The sequence below is a fragment of the Pleurodeles waltl genome, chromosome 3_1, assembly GCF_031143425.1.
Source record: "Pleurodeles waltl isolate 20211129_DDA chromosome 3_1, aPleWal1.hap1.20221129, whole genome shotgun sequence".
Classification (NCBI taxonomy): Eukaryota; Metazoa; Chordata; class Amphibia; order Caudata; family Salamandridae; genus Pleurodeles; species Pleurodeles waltl.
The window spans coordinates 1,992,191,592-1,992,209,193 of NC_090440.1; the positions used below are offsets into that span (position 1 = coordinate 1,992,191,592).

At 45.4% G+C, this 17,602-nt stretch overlaps 1 protein-coding gene across 4 annotated transcripts in view; it reads right to left on the reverse strand.

The window, feature by feature from the left end:
• The window catches only part of TRIM37 (tripartite motif containing 37), a 943,514-nt gene that overhangs the window by 824,545 nt on the left and 101,367 nt on the right, over positions 1-17,602 (reverse strand). For all 4 annotated transcript variants that reach the window (XM_069226401.1, XM_069226400.1, XM_069226402.1 and 1 more), the window contains one exon: positions 12,726-12,813. In XM_069226401.1, the coding sequence (XP_069082502.1) occupies positions 12,726-12,813 (88 nt within the window). The remainder of the gene's footprint in view (positions 1-12,725; positions 12,814-17,602) is intronic.

Here is a 17,602-nt window from a genome sequence, read left to right on the forward strand (position 1 = left end):
CCCACGGGCCAGCTTCGACAGAAACCTTCTTCTAGCTCTGCACGTCGACGATGATGTCACAATTGCCCGACTCCACGCGACGCCGTATGACGTCACCCAGGCAATAAGAATCCCTTGTCGACGTGCAGACGTCAGTTATCACCATTTTTTACGTGCCTTTGAGGCGAACATTGACCTTAAAGAGAACATAATCACATCAAGTGAAGTTAAGTGAAAACGCAACATTTATTACAATAAGAATAAAAAGAAACTAACGGCAATTACTCTTACATCTGGAAACAAATATGTAAGTCAAGTTCAATCATGTTTCCTTGAATTATATAAATCAGAGAAAGAAATACATATATCCATGCCATAACTATATACATGATCCAAGTATATACAAATATACAAGACAACAGTGCTCACCCACGGATTTCGTGGTAGGACCAGCCAGGCAACGGGGAGGTGGGTGGGACCGTGAGGAATCCACAGGTAGTTAATGTATCCACCAGAAAAGGCGTTACCGAAGGTAAGTAACTTATTCTTCTGATGGATACACCTACCTGTGGATTCCTCACCTAAAGAATAGAGTCCCAAACAGTACTACCTCCGGAGGTGGGTGCCTGAATAGTCAAACCAAAAAATCCTGCAGCACTGAGTGTGCAAAATGGCCATCCCTCCTGACCTCAGAATCCAAACAATAATGTTTGACAAAAGTATGGAGGGATGCTCAAGTTGCCGCCTTGCAGATGTCAACCACAGGAACACCCCTAGCCAAAGCCGAAGAAGCAGCCTTAGCTCTGGTGGAATGAGCACAAAGCCCCACAGGTGGTTCTTTCTTCGCTAAGGAATAACAAAGCTTGATACAGAGAATGACCCACCTGGACAGCGTTCTCTTGTGGACTGCTCTGCCTTTCCTCTTCCCCACGTATCCAAAGAAGAGCTGATCGTCTTGCCTGAACTCCCTCGTCCTGTCGACAAATAAGCTCAATGCTCCTCGTGGATCCAGTCGGTGGAGCCTCTCTTCCTCCTTGGATAGATGAGGCGGAGGGTAAAAGGAAGAGAGAGTAATAGACTGCCCCAAGTGAAAGGGTGTAACAACCTTCGGGAGGAAAGCCGCCTTGGTCCTTAACACCACTTTGTCTCTAAAGAAGGAAAGGTATGGAGACTCTACGCTAAGAGCCTGAAGCTCACTGACTCTTCTGGCCGATGTTATGGCTACCAGAAATACAGTCTTTAAGACCAGCAAACGCAAAGAACAAGAGTGCATTGGCTCAAATGGCGATCCCATTAGAAATGTCAATACCAAGTTAAGATCCCACTGTGGCATAACAAACGGAGTGGGCGGAAACCTATTTAGTGAGACCCTTAACGAACTTCAAAACAAGTAGAGATTTAAACAAGGAGGGTTGATCTGGGAGTCACAGAAAAGCCAACAGTGCTGATAAATAGCCCTTAACTGTGGCAATAGCACAACCCTTCTGTGCCAAGGAAAGAGCAAATAATAATATGTCAGACAAGTGAGCCTTTAAGGGCTTAATTTAGTTCTCTCCACACCGACCTACAAATCTAGCCCACCTACTTGCATAGATTGATTTGGTGGAGTGTTGCCTGGCCGATAAAATAACATCCACCACTTCCGGCGGGAGAGAAAAAGCACTCAGATTGCCCTGTTCAATCTCCAGGTATGAAGGTGCAGACTCTGGAGGTGGGGGTGTAGAATTTGCCCCTGCGACAGGAGGTCTACCCTGTAAGGGAGACGTAGCGGAGGGCACAGAGAGAGTTGGAGAAGGTCCGAATACCACACCCTGTTGACAGCTGTAGAAATCACAGACTTTCTCCAAATGTCCTTGATGGGGTCCAGGAGAGCCTCATTGAAGGGCAAGAGAGGCTCCGCCACCACTGAAGCCGGATGCAGCACTTCAGTCAAAAGGTTCCTTTTCACCTCAGCAGCCGGAAGAGGAAGATCTAAAAAGTCTGCAACCTTCCTTATTACTGCATGAAAAGATGCAGCTTCTTCGGTATACTCCCCAGGGGAAGCCAAATCCCATTCAGGCGAAGTGTCAATACCACTTGCAGTGTCCAGGCCCTGAAAATCACCTGAAGGCTCCAAGATTTTGTCTTCCTCCAGATGTTGTCTGCTATATTCCTCCTCCTGCAGGAGGCGTAAACTAGTCTGCTGGACCGGAGCCTGGATTCGAGTCCCGGTGTCAATACTGGCTACAAGGTTTAAAGCCAGATTTTCTTGGCTGCGACATAGTAACTACAGATGCGCAACTGTAGCTCCCTGTTAGCCTTGAAGAAAAACAGTTATTCGAAGGCACGGAAAAAAGGGAACTGACACCTGCACGTCGACGAGGGCTTCTTATTGCCTAGATGTCATACGGCGTCGCGTGGAGTCGGGCTATTGTGATGTCATCGATGTGCAGAGCTAGAAGAAATTTCCGTCGAAGCTGGCGCAAGGGGAGATTTCTTTAGGTAAGGAATCCACAGGTAGGTGTATCCATCAGAAACTGTTAGCCAGGCGATATTACGAAGTTAGGAAGAGTGAACCATGCCTTGGATGGCCACATTAATAATCATTGGTTAAAAGCAGGGGGCACAATTTTATTTAATATCTATAACTCATCTACTATTCATCAACAAGTTTACTGAAAAAGCTGGCTATGTTAAACTTCAAGTTCACATTAATGTCAACCATCTCCTGTATGACTATCTGTCTGGATCCAGATCACGCTGTAGCACAGTGACTACTAACTTACACATCATACACCTTGTCCTCCGAACCACAGTTGAAGATGACCCCTGCCTCCTGATTTAGGTGGAGTTCTCAGGTCCATTCACTAGTTCAGCATCCTACCCTCATACGCACCCTGTAGTCTTCAATGGGGCTGAATGGCAAAGTTCTTCACTGGTACTCCTTCTATATTTCCAAACCAAATACTTTTTTTCACATAGGCATGGGTACCTCCAAATCCCAAAAGATAACTATCACCTGTCATCCAGGGTCCTGTAATCTTGTTTAACCTGTACAGGGAGACACTCCGTGCTCCATTCAATATAATAGCATCAAGATTCACAAAATGCTAGTAATACAAAACTATACTTGAAAGTCTCCTCTAGTTCAATATTCGAATACCTCAAACACCACTTGCATATCATCCAGACCTGAGGTCCTGCATCTACCTGAAGCTCAACCAAACCAAGACAGAAGTCTTATTGTTTGCCAAGAACAACAAACAGGAACCAGCACAAGCCTGGCTCAATAAGATGAACCTTGACAGCTTCAAACCCCAGTTTTTACTAAATGCTATGTCACTTGGATTCACCCTGGATACCAACCTCACCTTCAAGAATATCCTTGCCAAAAACAAGGAAGGACTGGTACCAGCTCTCTCCTATAAACAAACTATTTCTTTCATGAAGCACATTCAGATCAGTTGCTCAATCCCCTATACCCTTGCATCTTGATGCATGGTAATGGCCTGCTCCATGGCCTCACAGATTTCAGACTTGCACTATTTAAGAGCAGTGCACAGGCCACAGCATGAAGTAATTTGAACACATCACCCCCAACTCAACGGAACTCCACTGGCACCCCCCGCTGGCCAGCACAATCCTCACAATTAACTGCATCATTTGCAAAGCCATCATAACCTGCACCCTTCTTATCTGGCAGACAAGCTCACCATATCAGAGGTACTCTGCACACCCTAAACAACAACATCACCAGTACGCAGACTAAGAAGTGTAATACAGAAAAAACAAGGCAGCACACCTTTTCCATGTATGCACCCGGGGTCTGGAACATCCCCAGATCCTTCAGGGCTGCCCCAATGTTGCTCCAGTTTAGGAAAGGGTTGAAGGCACACCTCTTTAAACAACACTACATCACAATACATTAACCATCCACATACTAGCTACCTCTTCAATGATTTTATGCTAGTCTTTGACCATGTACAGTGTTCTGCTGCCTTTTGGGTAGGCTTGAGCTAAGGAAATATTACATACCTAATTTATATGTGGTTATCGTGTGCACAAGGCCTTGTGCCCCAGACTATCAATGTAGGAAAATCCTCAACACTCAAAACACACCATCAATGAACATCGGGCATTTTTCTTCTCCCACATTCAACATCTGCTGATTTTCTTTTAACAGCAACTCAATTAATGAAACTAAAGACAAAACAAAGCTGGAGATTATATTTGGCCCCCAACTCTTTTGCACCAAGAAAACTATCAATGGAAACAAAGAAGTAAAAGGCCAAACTGTACAAAACTGCCAGCTCTGCTTCCCCGTCAGAGTAGAAACAGTGGTGAGAGAATAAGTAATTTAGCAGAAGGAAAGGGATCCACAAACAAGTGTAACCAACAGAGAGAACAAGCTAACTTTAAAACTCCACATACCAATAAGAAACTAACATCCAAGAATGCGTTGCACCAGAAATCTTTAGTCCGTGGCCACATTCTGAACGCCATCATAAATTAACTCTGAATTCATTCAAAGGTAATATAGATACAGAAACATCATCTCCCCTGGATCTGAATCGTGCAAGTAGTTATAGTTCCAATAGCTTGGCCATGTCAAAGATTTAAAGCTGAAGCATTAATTACAGTTTCATGAGTTTATAAGAACAATTAACCTAGAGAGACTCAGATAAACTATACTAAACACACAAAATGAGAGTTGATGAGCTGTATGTGCAAAAATTAACCTAAATTCAAAATGCATAGCTTTGCTCCATAAACTATATACTAAAAATACTCATGTGTTAAAATCTCGGGAGTTAGAAAATTTGCAACCCAGTCTATAGGAGATGTCTCAGAAAGAGAAAGAGGCTTGGCTTTCTTTTGCCATGACTGTGTCAGAGGAATATAAAGACAGTAACAGGTGGAATGTTTGAATGAATTGCTCCTACCAACAATCTACCAGCTTTAGAGTAAATACTACCAGTTGAAATAATATTTAACACTGTGTTTTCCCAGAAACTAGACACTGTTTACGCAGAAGTTACTACTGAACATCTAACTGAGAAACTGAGAATTAAAAATGCTGTTATGTCCAGCACAAAATCCAACATAGAAACTATCTCAGACATATTACCAAAAAACATGCTGCTACAAGATTAAACAACAGTTCTCAATGCCTTACAACACACGTGGGTCTTGTTTAGAACTAAAATTTCTTAGCATTACAATTTTCTATGCAGATAATGTGTGAGAAATGGATGAATCCTGTAAGGAAATGCCTCCTTGGCATGGTTACCCCCTGACTTTTTGCCTTTGCTGATGCCAAGTTATGATTTGAAAGTGTGATGAGGCCTGCTAACCAGGCGCCAACACCAGTGTTCTTTCCCTAAAACTGTACCTTTGTCTCCACAATTGGCACACCCTGGCATCCAGGTAAGTCCCTTGTAACTGGTACCCCTGGTACCAAGGGCCCTGATGCCAGGGAAGGTCTCTAAGGGCTGCAGCATGTCTTATGCCACCCTGGGGGCCCCTCACTCAGCACAGACACACTGCTTGCCAGCTTGTGTGTGCTGGTGGGGAGAAAATGACTAAGTCGACATGGCACTCCCCCTCAGGGTGCCATGCCAACCTCACACTGCCCATGGCATAGATAAGTCACCCCTCTAGCAGGCCTTACAGCCCTAAGGCAGGGTGCACTATACCATAGGTGAGGGCATAGGTTCATGAGCACTATGCTCCTACAGTGTCTAAGCAAAACCTTAGACATTGTAAGTGCAGGGTAGCCATAAGAGTATATGGTCTGGGAGTCTGTCATACACAAACTCCACAGCACCATAATGGCTACACTGAAAACTGGGAAGTTTGGTATCAAACTTCTCAGCACAATAAATGCACACGGATGCCAGTGTACATTTTATTGTGAAATACACCCCAGAGGGCATCTTAGAGATGCCCCCTGAAAACATACCCGACTTCCAGTGTGTGGGCGGACTAGTTTTACCAGCCTGCCACACACCAGACATGTTGCTGGCCACATGGGGAGAGTGCCTTTGTCACTCTGTGGCCAGGAACAAAGCCTGTACTGGGTGGAGGTGCTTCTCACCTCCCCCTGCAGGAACTGTAACACCTGGCAGTGAGCCTCAAAGGCTCACCCCCTTTGTTACAGCACCACAGGGCATTCCAGCTAGTGGAGATGCCCGCCCCCTCCGGCCACGGCCCCACTTTTGGCAGCAAGGCCGGAGGAGATAATGAGAAAAACAAGGAGGAGTCACTGGCCAGTCAGGACAGCCCCTAAGGTGTCCTGAGCTGAGGTGACTCTTACTTTTAGAAATCCTCCATCTTGCAGATGGAGGATTCCCCCAATAGGATTAGGGATGTGCCCCCCTCCCCTCAGGGAGGAGGCACAAAGAGGGTGTAGCCACCCTCAGGGCTAGTAGCCATTGGCTACTAACCCCGCAGACCTAAACACACCTCTAAATTGAGTATTTAGGGGCCCCCAGAACCTAGGAAGATAGATTCCTGCAACCTGAAGACGAAGCAGGACTGCTGACCTGGAGCCCTGCAGAGAAGACGGAGACACCAACTGCTTTGGCCCCAGCCCTACCGGCCTGTCTCCCCACTTCAAGAAAAACTGCAACAGCAACACGTCCCCCAGGGTCCAGCGACCTCTGAAGCCTCAGAGGACTACCCTGCATCTAAGAGGACCAAGAACTCCCGAGGACAGCGGCCCTGGTCCACAAAGACTGCAACTTTGCAACAAAGAAGCAACTTTTAAAGACCACATGTTTCCCGCCGGAAGCGTGAGACTTTCCACTCTGCACCTGACGCCCCCGGCTCAACCTGCAGAGAGGACTCCCCGGCGACTATGACCCTGTGAGTAGCCAGAGTTGACCCCCCTGATCCCCCCCAGCGACGCCTGCAGAGGGAATCCAGAGGCTCCCCCTAACCGCGACTGCCTGCTTCAAAGAACCAGACGCCTGGTAAAGACACTGCACCCGCAGCCCCCAGGACCTGAAGGATCCGACCTCCAGTGCAGAAGCGACCCCCAGGTGGCCCTCTCCCTTGCCCAGGTGGTGGCTACCCCGAGGAACCCCCCCCCCCTTGCCTGCCTGCTTCGCTGAAGAGACCCCTGGGTCTCCCATTGAAACCTATTGCAAACCAGACGGCTGTTTGCACTCTGCACCCGGCCGCCCCTGTGCCGCTGAGGGTGTACTTTCTGTGCTGACTTGTGTCCCCCCCGGTGCCCTACAAAACCCCCCTCGTCTGCCCTCCGAAGTCACGGGTACTTACCTGCTGGCAGACTGGAACCGGGGCACCCCCTCCTCCATTGAAGCCTATGTGTTTTTGGCACCACTTTGACCTCTGCACCTGACCGGCCCTGAGATGCTGGTGTGGTAACCTTGGGGTTGCCCTGAACCCCCAACGGTGGGCTACCTTGGACCCAACTTTGAACCCTGTAGGTGGTTTACTTACCTGCAAAACTAACAAATACTTACCTCCCCCAGGAACTGTTGAAATTTGCACTGTCTAGTTTTAAAATAGCGTATTGCCATTTTTGCCAAAACTGTACATGCTATTTTGCTGATTCAAAGTTCCTATGATACCTGAGTGAAGAACAAGTTACTTACCTTCGGTAAAGCTTTTTCTGGTGGATACACTAGCTACCTGTGGATTCCTCACCTTATGAATTCGATCCTTGCGCCAGCATCCGACGGAAAGTCTTCTTCCTAGCTGTCTACGTCGACGAGGACGTCATAAAACGGCACGGCTCCACATGACTCCGTCTGACGTCAACGTGCCGATAAGAGGTCCTCGTCGGCGTACTGACGTCAGTTTCACCTCACTTTTTTCGTGCCTTTACGGCTAGCAGGTGTAAACCGACCATGAAAATTGAAAAATATAAATCTATACGAACACAAAAATCTTGTACATTAAAACCATATATTCATATTATCACCTCAAATACATGAATATACCAAAATATATAGACAGATATATACAAATATATAAATATAAGAAGAAATATTAATCCAAAAACTGCAAGATAAGAGTGTAACCAGGCAGGCAAAGGGGAGGCGGGAGGGACCGTGAGGAATCCACAGGTAGCTAGTGTATCCACCAGAAAAAAGCGTTACCGAAGGTAAGTAACTTGTTCTTCTGATGGATACAACTACCTGTGGATTCCTCACCTTATGAATAGAGTCCCAAGCAGTACCGCACTCTGTGGTGGGTGCCCGCCTGATTACACTAAGAAATTCTGCAATACTGAGCGAGCAAAATGACCGTCCCTCCTCATCTCAGAGTCTAAACAATAATGTTTCACGAAAGTATGGAGGGACGCCCAAGTTGCCGCTTTACATATGTCTATTAACGGAACTCCTCTCGCTAGGGCCGAAGATGCAGACTTCGCCCTAATAGAGTGGGCCCTGATACCTTCAGGAGGGACTTTTTTTGCCAGAGAGTAACAAATCTTAATACACAAGATGACCCACCTGGAGAGTGTTCTTTTCTGGACCGCTCTGCCCTTTCGCTGTCCAGCATACCCAACAAACAGTTGATCATCTAAGCGAAAGTCCTTAGTTCTCTCTAGGTAAAAACTCAGGGCCCTCTTGGGGTCCCACCTATGGAGCCTCTCTTCCTCTTTAGACGGGTGGGGAGGAGGGTAAAACGCAGGCAGAGTGATAGTTTGCCCTATATGAAAAGGGGTGACAACTTTCGGCAGAAAAGCAGCCCTGGTTTTTAGAATCACTTTATCAGGGAAAAACATGGTAAAGGGAGGCTTGACGGAAAGTGCCTGAAGCTCTCCAATCCTCCTGGCAGAAGTGATTGCTATTAAGAAAACGGTCTTCAAGACTAAAAATCTCAATGGACATGAATGCATGGGCTCGAAAGGCGAACCCATTAAGAATGTCAGAACAAGATTTAAGTCCCACTGAGGCATGTGAAAGGGAGTAGGAGGAAATCTATTCACCAAACCCTTAAGGAACCGGTTTACAACTGGAGACTTAAATAAAGAGGGCTGGTCCGGAAGGCAAAGAAACGCAGACAGAGCCGCCAAGTAACCCTTAACTGTAGCTATCGCACAGCCTTTCTTAGCCAGACTAAGAGCAAACAAAAGTACATCTGAAAGGTGGGCTTTCAAGGGATCTTTTTGGTTCTCTCCACACCAAAGCACAAATTTTGCCCACCTACCGGCATAAATCGATTTAGTGGAGTGTCGCCTGGACGATAGTATAACATCCACTACATCCGGTGGGATAGAAAAGAAACTCAGGTTGCCCCGTTCAATCTCCAGGCATGAAGGTGCAGGCTCTGGAGGTGGGGGTGTAGAACCTGCCCCTGCGACTGCGAGATGAGGTCTGCTCTGAGCGGGAGACGGAGCAGAGGGCACTGAGAGAGTTGAAGCAGGTCTGTATACCATACCCTTCTCGGCCAGTCCGGTGCTACCAAGATGACTTGGGCCCGGTCCTGACGAATCTTCCTCAAAACCCGAGGAATCAAGGGTATGGGGGAAACGCGTAAAGCAACTGGCCGCTCCAGGACATCTGAAACACGTCCCCCAAAGCCGTTGCATCGGATATTGGAGGCTGCAGAATAACGGGCAATATGCGTTCTCCCGAGTGGCGAATAAACCCACCTGAGGAGTACCCCACGCCCCGAAGATGTGGAGGACTAGATCCGGATGGAGACTCCACTCGTGATCTAACGAGAAGTGACGACTGAGACCGTCCGCTCGTACATTCAGCACCCCGGCCAAATGATCTGCTATTAAGCAAATCTGATGGTCCTGAGCCCAGGACCAGAGTCGCAGGGCTTCTCTACAGAGAAGGTACGACCCTACTCCTCCCTGCTTGTTTATATACCACATCGCGGTAGTGTTGTCCGTCAGGATTTGAACTGACTGACCGCGAAGGGAAGGGAGGAAGGCCTTGAGCGCCAAACGTACTGCCCGCAATTCCAACAGACTGATATGCAACATCTGTTCCGCTGGAGACCAAAGACCCTTGATCTCCAGGTCCCCTAGATGGGCTCCCCACCCTAGAGTGGAAGCATCCGAAATCACTGTGGCCACTGGAGGAGGCAGTGAAAACGGTTTTCCTTGGGAAAGGTTGCCGTCCTCTGCCCACCAAAGAAGATCCGCCACAGCGTCCTTGGAGATCTTTAATGAATCCCTGAGATCCCCCTTGTGCTGGTACCACTGTCTGCGGAGGCACCACTGAAGAGCCCTCATATGCCAGCGAGCATGAGTGACCAACAGAATGCAAGAAGCAAACAGACCTAGCAGGCGTAAGACCTTGAGGACTGGAACTGCCGCTCCAATTTGAAACAACGGAATCAGTGCCTGAATGTCCTGAACCCGCTGAGGCAGGGGTAGGCCAGAAACATTGTTGTGTCCAGTACTGCCCCTATGAACAGGAGGCGTTGGGAGGGCTCTAGGTGAGATTTGGGCACATTTACAGAAAAACCCAGATCGAACAACAACTGGGTTGTCATTCGCAGATGAGACAACACAAGCTCTGGAGACTTGGCTTTGATCAACCAATCGTCCAGGTAGGGAAAAACTGCTACCTCCCTCCTTCTGAGATGTGCTGCAACAACTGACATCACCTTCGTCTGATGACCTTCTCGAAGTTGAATGGCCGGAAGGTGATGGAGCCGGTTTGGACGGAGACAACAACGACGCCGGATGGCGCGGAGAAGGAGTCAGTTGACGTGCAGGCGGATCCACAGTCACAGGTGGAGGACTCTTGCTAGGGGAGACCCTAGGCGCCGAACCGCCAGTCTCTGTAGGGCAAAAGGGCATGAATGGAGCAGCCCTGTATGACGCCGGTGAGCCCAAATTGAACGCCAATGGCCCCGTGGGACCCGCCGGTGCACCAGCAGGGGCCATGGACTGAAAGCTAGTATACATCGCATTCAAAAATGCGTCCGGATCCGTCCCTGGCGTCGGGAAAGCCGAGTACTGTTGCGCAGACGTCTGCTGAATATCTGGATCCCTCGGCGCCAGCGAAAATTGAGGGCTACATCGAGTGACCTCAAAAACTGAAGGCGCCAGTGACAACTCTGGACTCTCCTGCTGAGGCGTGACAGTAGGACTCATCTCCCATGTTTTCTGGTGTCGTGAAGAACGAGACCTCGACCTCGATCGGCTCCGCTCCGAACGGCATCGAGAGTCATGACGGCGCCGAGAGTCATGATGACGCCGCTTCTTATACTTTTTGGGAGAAGCAAGGGAGGAATCCTTTTTATGGCCCTTCTTCTTTGCTTTAGCTAAGAAGAGCTTCGCCTCACGCTCCTTCAGAGCTTTTGGATTCATGCCCTGACACGAAGAGCAACCTTCTACATCATGTTCTGAACTAAGGCACCAAATACAGTCCCAGTGGGGGGTCGGTCACTGACATCCGACCCCCGCATTCTCTACACGGCTTGAAACCGGACTTCTTCGGAGGCGACATTGTAACCTTCAAAAATTGTTACAGTTAACAACGAGCCAGGAAGAAAAACCGTTGGTGTCGAAGGCACGGAAAAAGGAAAAACTGACGTCAGTACGCCGACGAGGACCTCTTATTGGCACGTTGACGTCAGACGGAGTCACATGGAGCCGTGCCATTAGGACGTCGACGTAGACAGCTAGGAAGAAGACTTTCCGTCGGATGCTGGCGCAAGGATCGAATTCATAAGGTGAGGAATCCACAGGTAGTTGTATCCATCAGAAATACCTTTTATTTAAGGTAATGTGTGTAAATCTTGAACCTGTGGTTCTTAAAATAAACTAAGAAAATATATTTTTCTATACAAAAACCTATTGGCCTGGAATTGTCTTTGAGTGTGTGTTCCTCATTTATTGCATTTGTGTGTGAACAACAAATGCTTAACACTACCCTCTGATAAGCCTACTGCTCAACCACACTACCACAAAATAGAGCATTAGAATTATCTCTTTTTGCCACTATCTTACCTCTAAGGGGAACCCTTGGACTCTGTGCATGCTATTTCTTACTTTGAAATAGTACATACAGAGCTTCCTACATATCCCCAACTGGATGAAATACACATTTGATGGTGATTATTTAAAAGATATTTAAAAAAAAATGTTTTAGTTACAAATCAAAATAAAATATTCTTCCGGGCTTTCAATGCAAGGATGTGAGCTTGTTCATCATTGGAATAATGGATACTCACCTCTGTGCCGAATACCCAGATGAAAACTCTTAAAATGGGGTGGAGTGGGGCTGTTAAAAGCATATAGTTCTAAGTGTGTCCACTGCTCGCATACACTTGTATCTCTACAAAACCAATCTTTCCTGCATACGCAGTAAGATTTCTATATGAGTATGTGCCTCCAGTGTACAAAATTGTATTAAACTAAGATAAGCGAAAGTTTAACACTCGGCATATGATTGGATGTTTATGGATTCTAATGACAACGCAGAAGGCAAACGGGCAAAATTTGCAGAATGGCTTTTAGATGGAAGGCACAAAATGTGAAGCAATACATAAACAGCAGTTATGGTGAAGGAGTGCACAGTTTTTCAAGGTGCATCTGCTAGGAGAAAAGGGCAAGAAGATACGGATTTACATTTTTTTCTGATCCAAGAAAAAGAAACCTATCAAAAGGAAATATCTAAAGAAAGGTGTTGTGGACATTAATGGACACAAAGTATAAATAACATCACAAACCAGTGCATTGCATTAGCATCATCCAATATATATGATCAACTAGAGTATCTCTCCAACCAAGACGTTTTAACATATTTCTATTTTTCACTCACCATTCCTCCCCATAGAGCACACTGATGGCAGATGCACTTCTTACATGTCCAACAAAACACACTTAGCTTTTCGTGATGGTTTTCACACCTAGCACAAAAACAACAAAAGAAGAGGTGGCAGCCTCTATAATTGCTATATCTATAATAAGGCATACAATTAAGATCCCCTATTAATTTTGGAGCTACGGCTATCTGCAAAGCATGAAAAAATAATTTAATTACACTTTCAAGTGTTAAGAGACCCCTGAATTCTCTCAAATCTATATTTTAAAGGGCTGAGAATTCTGTATTTATTTTACATAGTGCATATGTTTCAGACTATGAGCTAGGACATTATACAAGACAAAAGGCTGATTATAAGAGAAATCAAAATAAATAGAACATCATCAAAAGAGCAGGGAAGAAGAATCTAAAACTTGAGCAGGATGCTGGAAAATCTATATTCATATGCAACATTAAAAAAATTAACAAACTTTTTTTTTCAACTAAAAAAAGAGGGCCTCTCATGAAAAGTCGTGGGTATAATAAATTATTTTCTTTGTAGTGGATCGTGCATGAGGTCAGGTCCACAGCTTTTCAAAGCAACAACGAACAGTTTTTTTACCTGTACCTAAAATTATCCATTCCTGATACACGTTAGTATAATTTTAGTGGGTCAAGGTAGATGGCAGAAGACTTTTAGGTCACTACTGAATACAAATTAATTTTACTCACCTTCATTTTAAAATCAAAATAAAAAAAATAATTTTCATAAATTTTTGGGACAATAATAGATTGTCATGGCGGACGGAAACAAGAGCTTGTGCTGTACACACTCTTTCTGTCTAGTGTTGGGCTTGGGCACTATAACTTGTTTTTCTGAGTTAAGATTTTGAGGTGACTTGCGATCTGTCCCCTGAAACCCTCAATGCATTGGAACTCAGAATTCAGCTCAGATTTTGTTTTTTCCATCTGGGTATGTGTTACAATGTAACTGCTAAGCGTCAGCAAAACTGGTATAAGAAATATGAATAAGTAAAATAAAAACAACAGTTGCAGGTAAGTAACATTTTCCACATTTGCCATGCCCTTCCTGCCCAGGCCCCAGACACATTCCAGGAGGTTGGACACTGCTTTGTGTAAGGACTGGCACAGCCCTATTCAGGTGCAAGTGTCAGCTCCTCCCACCATTCTAGCTCATGAAGACCCATCAGTATATGCAGGGCACACCTCAGCTCCCTTCGTGTCACTGTCTAGAGTGAATTCACAAACAGCCCAACTGTCACCCTGACCGAGGCGTGTATTCAGCAGACAGGTAGGGGTACAGAATGGTTAAGCAAGAAAATGCCACATTCTAAAGGGGCATTTTCAAACTTAGAATTTAAAAACCAACTTAACCAAAAGATGTATTTTTAAATTGAGAGTTCAGAGACCCCCAAACTTCATAGCTCTATCTGCTCCCAATGGGAAATTACACTTCAAAGATATTTGAAGGCAATCTCCATGTTACCCTATGGGAGTGATAGGCCTTGCAGAAGTGAAAAAACAAATTTAGCACTATTTCACTATCAGGACATGTAAAACACACCAGTACATGTCCTACCTTTTAAATACACTCCACACTGACCATGGGGCTGCCTATGGTCTACCTTAGGGTTGACGTACATGTAGTAAAAGGGAAGGTTTGGGCCTGGCAATTTGTGTACTTGCCAGTCGAAATGGCAGTTCAAAACTGCCCACACAGACATTGCATTGGCAGATCTGAGACATGTTTACAGGGCTACTCGTGTGTGGCACAATCAGTGCTGCAGACCCACTAGTGGCAATTGATTTCCAGGCCCTGGGCACACCTGGTGCATTATACTATACCAATCACCAACACCATTCAGACAGACAGCACTTGCACTTTGGTTACTTTACCATTGCTGACCAGTGCTAGAGTACTAAAGCCAGCAAAAATGAAATTTAGCAAATGATCAAAAACAGGAAAGTCAGAAGCAAAAAGACAGGGTAAACCATGCCAAGAGCTGACCGGTCTAAGAAGAAGCATAGGCAAAGCCAGTTGCCGTCAAGGATTTGCAATCACTTGTTTCAATAGGAGTCCGAACCTCCTCTAGCAACAGTTTGCAATGCTCTTTGGTGATGATGTGTGAACAGGGTATAATGCTGGAAGGGTGGTTTGAAAGTCTAAACAATAACATTGGGCTATAGCAGAAAATATATCCAGTCACTGTGGAAGATACAAACTAAGTCATGGCCTTACAGGTGTTGGATAGTCATGGAGTTGAAGCTGGGTGGCAGCAAGTGCTATGAGGTCAGTGCTTGGAGGTGCCTCTACTTTGTGCGCCTCTACCTCTGTTTTAGCCAATTCCTCTAAAGCCCCCTCTTGTACGTTGTGCTTGCTTAGATTGTTGTTAACCTTCCTGAAAGTGCTCTTGCGGTTTAAGCCACTATTTATTTGTTGCTGAAACCCTTTTTTCTGAAACATATACTTGAGGTCTCCGAAAGGTTTGCTTCTTCTGGTGATACTGTAAAACTCCTACAGCTTTTGCAGTGTCTGTATCTTCCAGGGGCATAGTTATCTTTGGTGCAGCCAGTGCAATGGGACCTGGGCCAAAAGGTTGGGGCGGCACTCTGTATGTCTTGTGTCATTTTGTAAAGTTACTGAAGCAGCTCACAAGAGCTTCATTAAGGAGTTTTTAGTGTAGCTGTTGCACTCATGCCTGCTCACTTAGTAAGTGGCTATGAGATTGAAGGCCTTCAAATAATCCTGAGCTGGAGTTGTCCAAGCCCAAAGCTGCTGCTGCTCTCTAGGTGAGAGAGCATGTCACCCACCAATCATGCCACTGCATGTCATGCTGCTTTTTTGTAGCCTCGTCTCGTCCATCCTATCAAGATGTCAATGGCAGGTATTTTAACGACGGCTCAGTCATTTGAGCTGACACCGCAGCATCTGTCATGTCAATGGTGAATAAATAAACAGGCTCAACACTGCAAAACAAATTATAATTTATAACTGTGCCCCTTGTCTCCCCCTCAAAAAAATAAAATAACTTGCCAAATCAATCTTTGAATGCGATGTGTGCCTTTGATGTTATTAAGACAGTGAAGTAATGATTTGTTTGGATGAAACATCCTCACAGTACATTAATTCCCAAATGTGGTACTTTAAAAGATGGCATCAGAATTTGAGTGACCGTTCAAGTACATGCTAATTTTCACAATAGAGCAAGCTTTAATGAATTAATCCAGAAACCAGAGATTACTGGAGGATTGGAAACTTGCTTTGTAGGATACCAAAATCCTTCAGGGAGAAACGGGTGTGGTTTCAAGGCAGTGAACCACCTGCTCTTCAAGTCACTCATCTCAATAATAAGTGCTGCAGAATGCCTTTTCATTAGAATAAGCATCAGAAGCAGACATTTGAACCCACTGGTGCTGGTGAAAGAAAACCTGACATGCAGAAAGAGGGCTGCTACCGCTTATCTGCACCCATGACAGATGAGCTGCAATCAGAATGAGGGAAATAAAAAAAAAATTAAAAAAAACTTTACTTATACATACCTCGCCATGGTTGACATACAAGGGCAGAGCCATAATAATCACTTTTTTAAAGTGTTAGACCTCTTAAAGTTTTTCTGTGTCCGTCATCGGTAGAATATCAAGTCCTCTCTTTATTCCTTGTACTCGGACATTGGTACTTTAGCATTGATAATGGGAATATCAAAACTAAAATTCCCAAAATGCAGAATATTAAGTTGGACTGAAGGAGATACTCATTCCCGATTTAGTTCAGCTGAAGATAAATGCATATTTCTTTTTAGAAGATCATAAAAATCCTCCCATAAACATGTGACAAAAGCACCCAGACACACTAAATATCCCATGACACCTGTGACTACCTTATTCTGCCTTTTTCTTATTTTCTACATGCTCCGTTGCTTTTACCAAACATGTACTAGTGACGATTCCCAAACTCACCAGGGAAGACCTGTTAAATTTCTGTTGGATGCTACAATAATGGCACCAGTTGTGCATTCTGTGTCAGCACAGTTGGAGCCACGTGTGGCTGAGGAGAGGCAAGGGTGGTTGCGAGGCCTCATTTCCAAGTTTGCATTAGGATTCATGATGACCTTGCTACACCATCAGAATGTTTTTCCAACCATATCATCTATTTGAGGGCCAGGCATATGCCTGCCATCAAAAGTGGGGCATATAGGATGCTGCATTCTGGGCAAAAGTCTCTAAGACATAAAAGGAGCCTCTGCAGAACACTGATGGACTCTCATAAATATTGTGTCTGAGCAGCTAGACTGTTGTGTATGACGTAAATGGTGGTAATTTCGCCCACCTCCCTCCCCAACCCACACTATCTTGTTAGCACTGTTCTTGTGAGTGTCCAGAAAGTGTTGCAACAAGAGTTCCATATCCTCCTACTGATCCCTGTCAAATGTTGTTGAAACCGCAAATTAGTTCTCCAAGTACCACTGCGTTGCTGCTTATAGCATGATGTACTTGCCTGCTGCACCAAGATTCGTCCTTATCTGACGAGTCCCCAGGACCTTGCATGAGCACCCTCTTTCTTTCAATGTGGAATACGAGCGGGTGAGAGGGAATGCATCATCATATGGCCAATAGATTCTGTGGTGCTGGATGAATTTCAGGCCAATTATGGGTGTCACTACCTTAGAATTCCAAGGGTCTTTATAATTTTACTCTGAGCACTTTTGCACAGTTTTAAAATTGGAAGGCATTGTGTGGTGCACCCTATCCTAATAAATAATGATATATTTCAATTCAGCTGACATCTGGTGTTCAGAGGTTGCTGAAGAGAACTGTTTACTGGGAAGGCATACCTCAGCTTCACTTTTAGAATGACCAGCTCATACTCTTGTGGA